This window comes from Pholcus phalangioides, unplaced genomic scaffold (assembly GCF_987345545.1).
Source record: "Pholcus phalangioides strain wild (caught in Gottingen) unplaced genomic scaffold, Ppha-v1.0 ptg000002l_1, whole genome shotgun sequence".
Classification (NCBI taxonomy): domain Eukaryota; kingdom Metazoa; phylum Arthropoda; class Arachnida; order Araneae; family Pholcidae; genus Pholcus; species Pholcus phalangioides.
In genome coordinates, this window is record NW_028301595.1 from 1,788,023 (window position 1) to 1,802,246 (window position 14,224).

The 14,224-nt window shown below is 36.7% G+C and overlaps 1 protein-coding gene across 4 annotated transcripts in view; it reads left to right on the forward strand.

Annotated features, from left to right (window-relative positions):
• Positions 1 to 14,224, forward strand: part of LOC149089048 (transcriptional enhancer factor TEF-1-like) — a 116,467-nt gene that overhangs the window by 88,283 nt on the left and 13,960 nt on the right. For all 4 annotated transcript variants that reach the window (XM_089236881.1, XM_089236874.1, XM_089236889.1 and 1 more), the window contains exon 3: positions 13,974 to 14,101. In XM_089236881.1, coding sequence (XP_089093007.1) covers positions 13,974 to 14,101 — 128 coding nt within the window. The remainder of the gene's footprint in view (positions 1 to 13,973; positions 14,102 to 14,224) is intronic.

The following is a 14,224-nucleotide window of genomic DNA, read 5'->3' on the forward strand; positions in this document are numbered from 1 at the left end:
GAACATTTTTTAATTATTCATCAAAGTTACTGATTTATTTTTACTATTTAAAAACATTTATAATTATTATTTTTTAATTTTACTGGTTTTTTTTATTTTCCTCGAGGGGCCGCTGGAGAGCGCACAAGGAGCCCCAAGGGCTCCGCCGAGCACCGGTTGAGAACCACTGCTCTACATGAAGGGACTGTGCGTCAAAGTACCACGTGTTTGTGTTCCACTAACCGTCCAATTCAGAGGGACACGATTAGAGTGGTGTCGTTATTTTAAAAAAGGCGTCCCATGCTTCCGGAGGCCAGTGTATACGTCTTACATGGATCAGTAACCTTCAAAACGTGAGTTTCTAAGCGGACTACGTCATAGTCCAAGCGGTTCTTGACTCCCCGGTGTTCGACCACGGGGACCTCGGGTGAGAAACACCGATGAGATAGCAGAACGAGAGTCACAATCTGGTCAGTGGTCGTGTTTGTGATTAGCTCAAAGAAAGATGAGAGATGGTCGCTTGTTGCGATGGGTCTGTCTGTGCGGCGTAGAGAAGAGAAGAGATCATAGTCATCATCATCAGCCTCAGCCAAGTCTTTCCTTTCATAAACTGTTCTATATAAACAAGCAACTGGGTGAAAGTATGAAAGAAATTGCATACCGTCGCCGTTCTTGGCATTAAATGAAGTACTGAGGTGGGGGGGATGCAGCTTTTTCTCCCTTCTATATTTTTTTTCTATCCTCTCTCTCTCTTTATTATTTCGAACCTCTCTCGTGTTTTCTTTTGCCAGTCTTCTCGACCAACCAACCCTTGGTCCTTTTTTTCCTATCTCCCCCCCCCCATACACTGTTATATGGAAGATCATGCTTCACGTCGTCCCAGCTCCCTCTTCGTCCTCCCCGCCGCCACGTCCGTCTCACTGTATCCCCCAACCGATATCCCAGTACCACTTCCATCCTCCACCCCCCATGACCATCCGCGAGGCCAGTCGTCCCGAAATAATTAAATATATATGGAGCGACATTCCTGGAATTCCTTACTCAGCACTGCTTCTTCCCCCCTCACTTTCCACCCACGCACGTCCACCCCCCACCCCTGCCCCCACCATCCTTCTTGGGTCTCCCTTCTCTTCGAGGAATTTCAGGAATGTCCCAGTTGCGCTCTTTCTCCGAAATTAAACCGAAGCTTCGTGCACCCCACCCTCCTCCCTCCTTCTTCCCCTCACAAACATATCCAAGAGCCCTCCTTCAGATCATATGTTCCTATCTTTCACTGCCTGTGACGTCACTCTCCCTCCCCTCTGAGCTTCTACTACTACTACTACCAGAGCTCTGTAATTGCACATTCCTGGAATTCTTGGGGCGATTCCAGCGCCGCCTGTCGTGTTCCGGGTGGGTTAAAGGAGACGCGGTGGAAGAGGTGTGTGTGGGGTGTTATTCTCCCCCCCCCCTACCTCCGCCCGTCCTGGATCCGGAGCACTGCTGTTCTGCTTCTACCCCGGTGTGGCCTTTTACCCAGTGTTGTTCATAGTAAAGTGAATTTATGCTCTGTCTATATATTTCCGTACAGCGAGGCTGTATACCGCCCTCACCACTACTTCCACCAGCGTGTGTGTGTGGAGCCCAGGCTTTTCCACTTGTGATCTCTTGAGCTTGCTTGGGGTCCACTCACTTCTCTTACTTGGCTTCTCTTCCCCTTTCACTTTTTTTTTTTTGGTCCCCCCCCCCCCAATAAACGTGATATTTTCCGGAAAAAAGTCACTGGATGGTTTTTTTCTTTTTGGTGCTCTTTTATATCATTTGTTATTTTGCTATTGTCGTTGTCGTCGGATGCGGTTGTTGTCTTCGCTCGATACTACTGGAAGAAAAGAAAATAGTTTTATATATAAGTTGCTGTTTTTATATTTATTTTGTATCAAAGTCTTTTTTTTTTCCCTTCGAATGTGAGTATTGGTGCTATTCACCAATTCACTTGGAAATCACGTCCGTCTGCACGAAATGCCTCTTTTATTATTTATCTTTTTTTGAATTGCGGATGGATAGTGGCTTGAAATTCTATACATGCTATTGTTGTGTGTGTGTGTTATTTCACCGATCGAAGTATATGTGTGTGTGTGAATGAGTAGCATTGTATTACACAGACTGTGGTGTGGACTTCTTGGAAAGTTATTCTGGCTCTATATGACTGACCGAAATTTATTTATTGGGAGTATTTAGTGCAGGTTTTTCTGGAGGAGCAAACATCGTTGCCATATATTAACAACGTGTAGATGTCTGCACACGTTGTTTTTTCCCTAGTATATTGTCTCACCCAAAAGGTAATTCATTTCAAAACATCGTTGCTGTTTGCATTGTTGAAAAGCATTGTTGCTTAAGGAATTTTTGGAAAAACTTTCGTGAAGCATTGTTACTTAAGGAATTTTTGGAAAAACTTTCGTGAAGCATTGTTGCTTAAGGAATTTTTGGAAAAACTTTCGTGAAGCATTGTTGCTTAAGGAATTTTTGGAAAAACTTTCGTGAAGCATTGTTGCTTAAGGAATTTTTGGAAAAACTTTCGTGAAGCATTGTTGGAAAAACATTGTTGCTTAAGGCATTTTGAAAAAACTTTTGTGAAGCATTTTTTGGAAAAACTTTTGTAAAACATTATTGCTTATGAGTGTTGAAAAACATTGGTGAGGAGAACCTTGTTGTGGAAGGATTGTGGAAAAATATTGTTGCTTAAGGCAGAGGTGGATCTAGAGCTTGCTGTTGGGAGGGGTGATTTTTACAAATCACTCAAAAATTAGTCTCGGCACGGATAGACCCTATGTCCCGCATTCTCAGTAACAGTTCCATTTTTTTTTTTTTTTAACTAACGTGATCCTCGCGTATTCACAAGGGATCAGCATGATCCGTCCAGAGAATTTGTTAGTGTAAGTAGACATCCATGCCCCAACCTAGACCTGCACAGTGAGAGGCTAGCTCCCTAACTACTCGACCGCCTAGTGGTTAGGAAGCTAGCCTGATCGTTAGCTAGCCCTCGTGATCGTTACCGTTTGTCACGTTATTTAAATAGTTTGTGCGGTCGAGTCTGTTTCTTTTCCCCATCCCGTCTTTTTTGAAAAATGTCCCGGTTTTACCCGTTTTTTAGAACCGAACTTTTTTTGAATCTGTTAATTTATTGTTGGAATATTATCATATAGAATTTCCGAGAATTTCATGAATTATCGCATTTCGCTTAGGGATACGCGCCAGGCATTTTCGGAAAAAAATATCGTGAAGCCATTGTTGGAAAAAATTTTATCGAGGGATCGCTAGAAAAGCGTTCTTGAAGAAATTGTGAAAAAAAATGTTTGAAGGCATCAAAATACAAATAACAAAAAATGTATTGTTGGAAAAATTTTTTTTTGTTCCTCTAGAGAGAGAGATTGCTGGAAAAACTTTCTTGAAGGCATTGTTGAAAAAAAATTGTTGCTTAAGCCATTGTTGGAGAAAAAACATTTTTGAGGAAGGATTGCGGAAAAATATTGTTGCTTAAGGCTTTTTCAGAAAAACTTTTGTGAAGGCACCGTTGGAAAAACGTTCTTGATTCTCACAGAGAAAATATGTTGAAAAATTTTCTTGAAGGCATTGTTGGGGGAAAAACATTCATGAGGAAGGATTGAGGAAAATGTTGCTCAAAGCGGTTTGGAAAAACTTTCTTGAAGACATTCTTGGAAAAACATTGCTGCTTCCATTCCAGGCATCGTTCAAAAAACGTTCATGAGGAAGACATTATGAAAAACATTGTTGGAAGGCATTTAATACAAAAATTGTATTTTGTCCGTAATTTTTTTTTCTTTTTTTTTCTGCTTAAGGTGCTGTTGGGAAAACTTTGTTTAGAGCATTGGTTGAAAAAAATGTTTTCGTTGCTTCAGGCATCGTTGGAAAAACATTTTTGCTAAAGGCATCGTTGGAAAAACATTTTTGCTAAAGGCATTGGGGAAAAACATTCGTGAAGGCGTTGATGGAAAAACAGTCTTAAAGAAGGGATTGTTAGAAAAAAATATTGGAAGGCATTAATACAAAAATTGTATTGTTCGAAAAAAATTTTTGTTCCTTTAGGGATTGTTGGAAAAACTTTCTTGAAGGCACTGTTGCTGAGGAAAACATTCTTGAGGAAGGATTGTGGAAAATGTGTGGCTTAAGCATTTTGGAAAAACTTTCTTGAAGACATTGTTCGAAAAACATTTTTTTGGTTGCTTCAGGAATTGCTAAAAGACAAGAAAAGAAAATAGTTTGAAAAAAAAAATTCTATCAAAGGTTTTTTTTAGTATGTGAGTATTTTTTGATACTATTCGCCAATTCACTTGGAAATCACGTCCGCCTGCGCGAAATGCCGCTTTTATTATTATTTTTTTATGAATTGCGAATGGATAGTGACTTGAAATTCTATACATGCTATTGTGTGTGTGCATGTTATTTCACTGGCCGAACTATGTGTGTTCGTAAGTAGCATTATATTGTGCAGACTGCGGGGGGAACTTCTCGGAAAGTTATTCTGGCTCTATATGAGTGCGAACGAAATTTATTTATTGGTAGTATTTAGAATAGATTTTTCTGAAGAAGGCAAGCATCGTTGTTGAAAAACATTGTTGCTTAAGGCATTGTTGGAGGGAAACGTTCTTGAGGAAGGATTGTGGTAAAACATTGTTGCTTAAGGCATTGTTGGAGGGAAACGTTCTTAAGGAAGGATTGTGGTAAAACATTGTTGCTTAAGTCATTTTTGGGAAAGTTTTCGAAAAGGCATCGTTGGAAAAACGTTGAGGGACCGTTCTTGAGGAAGGATTGTGGAAAAATATTGTTGCTAAAGTCATTGCTGAGAAAATTTTCTCGGGGAAGGATTGTGGGAAACATTGTTGTTTCAGGCATCGTTAGGAAAACGTTCTTGACTAAGACATTGTTGGGAGACATTCATACGAATCGAAAATTTGTTCGAAATTTTTTTTTGTTGATTAAAAGGCATTCTTGGAAAAAGTTCGATGAGGGCATCGAATGATGTTGCTAAAGGCATTGTTGAAAATTTTTCTTGAAGACATTGTTGGAAAAACTTTCTTGACGGAGGGACGGTATAAGAAACACAAAAATGAACGGAACTTTTTCCTCAAGGAATTTATTCGAATTTTTCCGACGAATCCGAGCTAGAATTTTTGGTAATTATAGAAGTTTGGAATCCTAGTTAAATGCAGGTAAAAGTCCGTTACAACGACGCTTCACAATCACGAGGAAAATTGCCGTTATAAAGGACTTCTCGTTATCAGCGAATTTCAATTTTTTGCTCTGTCAAGTTATAAAATTGTAGAAAATTGCTACTTTACCAGCATTAAAACGTCTTTTAGATATGTTCATTCGTTAATATCAAAGAAACAAACTCTAGTCATGAAACTGATTTTTGGTCTCACAGCAGCAACATTTTTACATAGAGTTTTGTATTATCAAAACGATTTAGTCAGCCAATTCAACAATAAGAAGTCAATTATCATACCACTGCTCAATTCCATGGCTTAATGAACTCGTCAACATTTTCTCATAATCTGAAAATTTTTAGCACGATTTTTTGTCATTAGGAAACGACTTTAAACTGCAAGTTCTGGTCCCGTCTCTTAGTCACTGGAAGAGACAAAAGTCGAATAAAATCATCATATGGTCAATGTATATAGTGGAGGGGGGGGGCGCCAAAAATAGGAAGAAGCGGAAAACAATCCCGTATCCACACACACATTATTTGTTCGAAGTACCCCAGAATAATTTTCACGAGGAGCATGTACCATGATAAAGAGTCCTCACGTTTAAGAGAAAGAAGGGGGGAAATTGGCAATTTTTTTTGAGAATTCTTTTTTTTTTTTTTGGTGTTATAACTTTCAGACACTGATGCCACAAATGTATGGGTTGATTTTTCTCACTGCAGAATTTTTTCTTTTGACCTCGGGAGTTAAGCCCTGACTTAAAGGATTGTGTAAGTTTTGAGTTAGAAATATGATGAATATGAACTTTGGAGGCTTTCATCAGATGGCGGTACTGGAAGTTGAACTTTCATGAGGTTTTTTTATAGGGCTGGTACGATTAATCGGGTCGGTTAATTGATTAATTGTTAATCGCAGTTAAAAATTTTAGTTGAGTTAATCGACTCGATCAATTCGATTTAAATTTTCATTAAAAGTTTGTGAAGTAACTTGATTTTTTTTGAAAAAACCAATTAGGTGTCATAAAAATCATGTTTTATACAGAACATTTTGGATGTGACCATATTTAAAAATATTTGAATCAATATTTTGATCAAATTAGATTCAATGAAATCTGATGATTTAACTTTCAAATTGAGTTTGATGCGAGTGTAGGTGTCGCTGTGAAAGTTCTATATCAAAGGGGGGGGGGGGGTTTAAAAACTACCAAAATTTATTGTCTCCACTATGAGCAGTAGTTTTTCGTATTCTTGGAAGCATCAGTTCATCTCCTCACAAGTACCATTCGAGAGGACTTTCTAGGAAAACTCCTGTTTGATATATAAGTAGTTATCCTTTGTTTGATAGCAAAACAGTATAATCGAAAGTAGCTTCGAAATCAGTGAATAATAACCAAAAATAACCTATTTTTTTTTTTTCAAATAACGACAAGATCCAAATGAAGAAATCACAGGTTTAGGCAATTATATGTTCAGTATATCAAATTCCTTGAAGCGGGTAGCCTTAATTTTTTAACCTATTCTTACATTTGTTTACATTGACCGCATAGGTGAGTGAAATGAATAAAATATATTTTTATAGATAGATAGAACCACTCACAACCCCGGACTGATGCAAAGCAACTTACTTCCGTTACCTCAAAAGAAAGGTTGTGTCGGAAAAATTAGCAAAGATTAATAGTAGTGGCACCCTTGCCCCGTGCTCGCTAGTATCAAATCACTCGCGTCGTTCTTTCTATGAAGGCAGCTATCAAGTCGGTGAAATATATTTTTACAGCATCTGTTAATATTATTCGGTCACAAAAATATTCGATTAATCGATTAAAATATTTGATTAACCAGTTAAAAATTGTAATCGTTTCCCAGCCCTAATTTTTTATGATGTCTTCGAAGAGGAAGTGCCTACGGGAAATGTGTGATTAATTATATAAAATTTAGCAATAAACTTGTGGAAAAAAATTGTATGTGAAAATAAGAGAGAGAACTTATATAGCCTACTTTTTTCTCCATCTATTTCTCCACAAAAAAATGGAAAAAAAAAAAGATTTGCTAGCATTTATGTTTTAATGCATTTTTTTGAGTATCAAAAATGTAAAAACATTTTGAAAATTCCAAAAAAAAAAAAAAAATGAATGCTCGGGTCTGAAAGGGTTATAGTGAGAAATTATATGCCAGAAATTTTTTTAAAAAATTCTTCCAAATTTTCAGCTTCCTATAACCAAATATTTTTTTATCTTTAACTTCGCTATTTCACAATCACTTGAAAATCACTCGTTATAGCGAGATTCTCGTTACAAGCTTACAAGCCGTACTTCTTATAACGAAGTTTTACTGTGTATTTGAGTTTTTTTTGTTTTTGGTTTTTTTTTGTAAAAATATCATTTCTTGGACGATGGCGTCATTTGTCAACGCATTCCATCCCGTTATGTAGTTTTTCTTTCTCTTCTCCTTCATTTGAGAGATTTTTCGCGATAATTCAGAAGAGGGGTTATGCACTTATAGGCATTCCGTGTTTTTTTTTTTTGTTTTTTTTTCCACTACATAAAAATGTGCGTCCTCTTCCACGAAAAACATTCTCCCGTTGGTATTTCCTCTTACGTGTTTTTCCACCTTTAAGACTTCTTGTGCTGCTCCTCCATCTTGTGTTTCTTCTTTAGATACATGCTATATAACTTTGTCATTTATCGTGCAAAGGGGAGAGAAAGGGTTTCTGGAATGTGTATGCGTTCCAGGGAGGTGGAGGGGATGCTCTGAATAGCTTAAGGTGGCAGTTGCGAGAGACATAGAGAGAGAGAGGGAGAAGAGTTTTTCTCCAGCAAAACAAGAAGTTTAAAAAATCTCTTGCGGTACTACTTCTCGTCGAAAAGAAAACGTTGTTTTGTCTAACGTTTGCATTTTGTAGTTGGTTTTTCGTTGGTGAAAGTTGTCGATTGCGGGGTCTTATGAAGCTTCATTTTCGGTGTGTGTGTGTCCATGATGTGAATAAGTATCTGGGGAATTATTTTGAAATTACTCGTTCGGGCCATGTGGATATGATATCTTTGCTCCGTTGGATAAATGCGTTCTGGTGTGCAAATCAGGTGAGTTTTATTTTATCATTTCGGGCATATCGACTGGGCCCACGTTGACGGAAGTACCTTGGTATTAGGCTGGTCATCCACTGGAAGCTACCACGAGCGATAACATGTCGCGTGTATGCGCAAAGCCGTAGTAGTCTTGCGCGCAGTATTATCCGAAAATATAATTTTGAAGAGGTATTTTTGTAAAAAAAAAAAAAAGAGAGATGTTTTTTCTTCTTTTTCCTATCTAAAAAAATATACTAGAAAAATAACTATTTTAAAAAAAATTATTTGTAATTTGAAGGAGTATTTTCACTCCTCAACGAATTTGAAGAATTAAATTTAACTTTTGATGCGCGAATCACACATCTAGATTCGTATTGGCGCTGTGTATTAACACTGGTCTTGCGCTTACACGTAACTTCTATTCCACGACTTTTTTTTCACTCGTAGTAGCTTCCAGTAGACGACCGGCCTTATAATTTCTCTTTATGTTTGGCATCACGATAGAAAAATGGGGGATAAAGCGCCAACTTTGAAGGCTTGGCAAAACTTTACCGATTTTGGTTCGATTTCCCGTTTGACTCGACTGCTTTTGATCAGCTACTAACACCTTAGACCTATGAATGCTTGCCTTGAGCTTTCTGTAGAACTGAGGGTGCTCAATGTGGCCCTCTGAGCTTTTTTGCTGTGGCCTGCTGACCATTTAAAGAAAATAGCTACTTTGTATTAAAAGGGAATTTAATTAAAAAAATTTTTAGAATTATTTTTAACATATTTCTAATATAATTTTAGAATCATTTAGAGATAATTTTATAATTGTTTTCAGGAAAAAAAATAATGATAAAAAGTATTTAAAGAAATATCTAAAAAAATATCTCAATTATTGGTAAAAAATTTTAGATACCCGAATCACGTTTTAACGAATTTCGAATCCCGTTTTAACGAATGCCGTTAAAGCGAAACTCTCGTTTTATAACGAACACTTTTCTAATCCTCCAGATAAGTTTCTTTGGAAAAATGCAAAGACCTGGAATTCCTTTACAACGAAATTTCGTTACAATGAAATGATTTCTCCGGTCTCTTGGAGTTCGTTATAACGGAATCCGACTGTATATCGTTAGGAAAAATCTCGAACTTATTGGAAAAAAAATTCAGATATACTTTTCGGGGCCATTGCAGATTTTTGACCCCCGCTCGTCTGCAAAATTTCGTCTCAGCTCGGCCCTCCCTTACCTCCTAATAAAGCATATTGGGATCAGAGACGTACGCGGGGAAGGGGGATGAGCCCTGTGTGCTCTTCCCCAGACAATCAAAAAAATATTTAAAAAATAAAATATGGGAAAAAAATACCTTTATACATGTTATTATAATTAATTTCTGATAATTTCAATGCTATATGAAGGATTATAAATCAAAATTTCTCTTTTAAGAAATAATTGTGCCTCACCCCTCATAAGCTTTTTGTGCTCCCTCCAGAGGCCAATAATCGTGTGTGTGCTCTGATTGGGATTGCCCTTCGATAATATACATAGTGAGTCTGACCACCACCTTCTGACACTGCAATAGTGAACTTTGCTATGTATGCAAAAAGGTCATTTTTCACATGTTTGCAGACTGAATGCACGTCTTTTAGTTTATGTTTCAAGTTTTGAGCATTAATTAATGGATTGGTATAGATTGCTGTTGCTAGTTGGTGCGAAATACAGAGCATTGAGAGCTTTCGTCTTCTTCGTCACAATTTCTCTAAATTCCAGAAATGTTGATCAGTCAGTGGCAGATGGTTACATAAAAACAACCATTTAAGTAATTTGAAGTAATTATTTTCTATTCAGCTATCGATGCCGTCAATGGAATTATTGTGGAATGTGTCTTGTCTTGGCTAGCCAATGATTGCCAATTTTTCTCCAAGCACAAGGTATGCCCACATTACGTGTGATCAAGTATTTCAGGGAAATTTATATATATAAAATTGATTTTCTACAAGATATACGGAAGACTGGATGTTGTGAAGATATTTATTATTTGAGATGTTAATTTTTTTAAGGAAGGAAAAAACTCATCTCTGCCTCTACCGGGAGTCGAACCCGGGTCCCTCGATTGCCGGACGAGTGCTCTGACCACTAAGCTACAGAAGAGATAGAGATTTTCCTTCGCTAGAGCGTATATGTGCCGAACGGAACCATGCAATGGACGGTGGAGGCAGAGATGAGTTTTTCCTTCCTTAAAAAATTAACATCTCAAATAATAAATATCTTCACAACATCCAGTCTTCCGTATATCTTGTATTAACAAGTGGAGAGCGACATTCATGTCATAAATTGATTTTCTGTCTGTCTGTGTGTATGTTCTCTATACAAATCTACAATTTTAGATCGATCGTCACCAAATTTTGCATATATACCAAATGGGACCCCGACTTGAACGATAGGCTACTTTAAAATTTTGTCAGAGCAGGGCAAATGCCCCAAATGGGCAAAAAACGGTTGGACAAGAATGGTTTTTGGGACTCAACAATCACTTTCGGAATGTTTACTTTGGTTACCGTGGTTTCCTAGCAATGCGTTTCAGACGTGTATATGCCTTTACAATGGTTTGTCACTTTTCTAATCCTGTTGCTATATGTATAACAGTTTATGCCTTTGTAATGGTTTGTGTGCCCCTTTTTCAATACTATCGGTAATGAGACTTTTGAATGGACGTCATAATCATCATCAGCGTCGCTTTGAGGTTCAGGAAAAGGGTGATACTCATAGGAATCAGTGTTAAAATTGCCGATTTTACTGTAAAAATGCGGAAATTTGATGGGATTTTCGCCACATCAACAATTTTCAAAATTGTATTGAATTCTCGATTTTTTAAATATATATTGAGTTCGCTTATTGATATACGAAGACCAGAAAATTAAATATGAAGTAATTAGCCGGACCTACTTTCGAGTTGGATATTCATGCAATAACATTGATTTCAAGTTTTATATATACGTCTTCTCAACCATTGAAATTAATATCTCCGTATTGTCTTTTGATATTCAACTGCATAAATTCACGTGGGTTAGGATATTTTAAAATTAATTATGGGCCCCATAAAAGGTACATCGAAAAAATTCCACAGCTTTAACTAAGCATTTTTAGAAGCTGGAACAGGCAGATGGATAACTTGGAAGTTCAGGGGGGGGGGGATTCGAAATACCTAGCGCCCCCTTAAAAAAGGGAAAAAAAACTATTCATTTCTACGTTTATTTAATCTAGATTTATTTCATGAGTGAGTAGCGCAGGAAGTCGCCATATTCGTGAACACAGTTTGCATGTCCCTCAAAGAAAAAGGGAGATATCACATGATCCAAAAAGCCTCATTAAAGAAAACCCGGGCAGCACCGGGTATTATAGCTAGGCATTTGGCCAAAATCCTTATTATTTGGATTACAAGGTTTAATCTATATCAATCATCCAGATTTATCTCCCGCATTTTTGTAATTATACAAATTCGCATTCCTCTACCATTTTGGCAATTGTGCAAGTTCGAAACATGTTCTTTTATTTATTTTTGTAATTATGCATGTTGCAAAATGTTTTTCTTTAATTTTTGTCGTTATACAAGTTCGTAGCATGTTTTTTTTCTCATTTTTGTACCCGGGCATTGCCCGGGTATTATAGCTAGTGATAAATAAATACACCAAATGTTTTCTTCTTTTTTAATATCCCACCTATACAAACCTAAGAAAATTGTTTTCACGAGTAGTAGTTTCTTTATGCCTGTGTCATTAGCTCGATTATGCCTGTGTCATAAATCATCTTCAGAATTATCGAAAGAGATTACTTCATAATTGATGAAAATCAATTGTAATTAATGAAAGAATTTTATAATTTCTTTGAGGAATAATTTCAGACTTAATGAGAGGAACAATTTCATAGTTAGTGAAAATTCAGAATTGGTGAGAGAAATACTGTATTTACTCAAGAATAGGACACAAGGCTTTTATTCAGTTTTCACTGCTTTGCAAACCTAGGTCATCCTACATGTGCAAGCGAATATTCAATGAAAAATTGGGATTAATTTAAGAAATAACTCCAGAACTAATGATAATTCTGCCCAATTGAAAATGATAATTCAGCATTTAATAAAAGTTTAGTATGGATGAAAAAATTAAAAGCCAAAATGTAGGAGTGATATAATTGAAAATTAATAAAATAATCAAAAATTGATGAATGAAAGCTAATGAGAGGAATAGTTCCAGAATTTATGAGACATAACATCAGAATTTGTGAAAGTTTTCAATACTTTCGGGAGCCCCCCGTTTGATTCAGAAGCCTTTGCTTCAGGAGCCCATAATTATTCCAACAGGGGTGTCACAGCCGGGGGGGGGGGGGTGCACAGTGGCTGCCTAAGCACCCATACTATTTTTAACACCATTCGGAGTGCCCCTGAGAATTTATTCAGAGAAATACCCCATAAAATAATACCCTAACTTAGGCCACACTGCATGTATGTCATATTGCCCTAAAAATCTTTATGCTATTATCTGTGAATAAACAAAATAAGGAGTTGAGTTAATAAATATATTTTTACTTATTTTGATCTCTAAAATCATACCTCGTCACATATATGTGAGTAAATACAGTAATTTCATAAAAAAATGGAGCCCCTGATTAGCCGTCTGTTGGTCCATCCTTTATGATGCCACTGTACATTACATTAAATCCTTGTGAATCTGTATACCATCCTACAATTCTAAATATCTAAAAATATCACAGTATGACTTGTACTGGCCCTTGGGCTCCATGGAAAATTTTAATTATGAAACTGTGTCAAACCTAGGTCCCTAAAATGTGGGTTCATCACAGTGACCTCATCCCATTCTGGATCCCTTAAACGCCTTCCCCCACCCTTATGTAGGGGATTTACGACTCATATATAAAACTAGTATGGTCTAAGTGAATATATATATGTTGTTTCAATATGAGGCCATCCTTCAAATTTGGGGTAGGTAGGGTGCTAGATCCCTAGGCAAAATCCTTACTTGCTCATGCAGAAATTATCCTCAGGTATTGTGTTGAATGGTGTTCATTGTTTTATGATTTATAGCAATGGTTCCCAAAAAGGCGCAAATGTGAGCAGGTCTTTCATTTGAAAAAGTGTCTCTACAGAGAGAAGGCAGACCTTCAACATGATATTTACACATGAAAATTTAATAATTTACTATCATCACTTCAAAATATGGAAGCCGGATGGCAACACCAGCAAAAACCCGAAACAAGCACAACTCTGACGACACATAACATATAACAACATATAAGTTAGGACCACACATACACACAGAAAACAAATTTTGGCATGAACCAATTTGTTAGAAATTCCACAGAGGAATGTGTATTAGGTGCGTGTATGGTTAAGTAGTAGTAGTGTTTTGCTGGCTGAATGTGTTGGGAACCACTGGTTCGCAGAGAATAAATGTTTTAATACTTTTTAGGTGGGTATTACACTATAAAAGTTCTTTTATAAAAACTGAAAAATGCAACCAATAGACTTATTGGTTGGTTTTTCTTTTTTAAGTTTTACAAAAGATGCTTTATCAAACTTTTATAGTGTAATAATCCCGACCTTACTTGCAGAATAGGTACAAATAACATTAGTGATCATTAGCATTAATTAAGGAACTTATTAATGCTATAATTATATTATATTTATAATAATATATATATAATTATGCTATTAATTATTCATTATCATTACAGGTCGCAATGAATTAATAGCACGGTATATCAAACTGAGAACGGGAAAGACAAGAACAAGAAAGCAGGTGTCTAGTCACATACAGGTGCTTGCCAGGCGTAAGGCACGAGAGATACAGTCCAAGTTAAAGGTATGCGTGACTCCCTCTTGTACTTCATAATTCATATATAATCTATTATTGGTTTTTTTCTATCACCAAACTGGTTGTAAAAAAATGTCCTTAGTGTTCCCATCAGAAGATATCTCTCGCTCC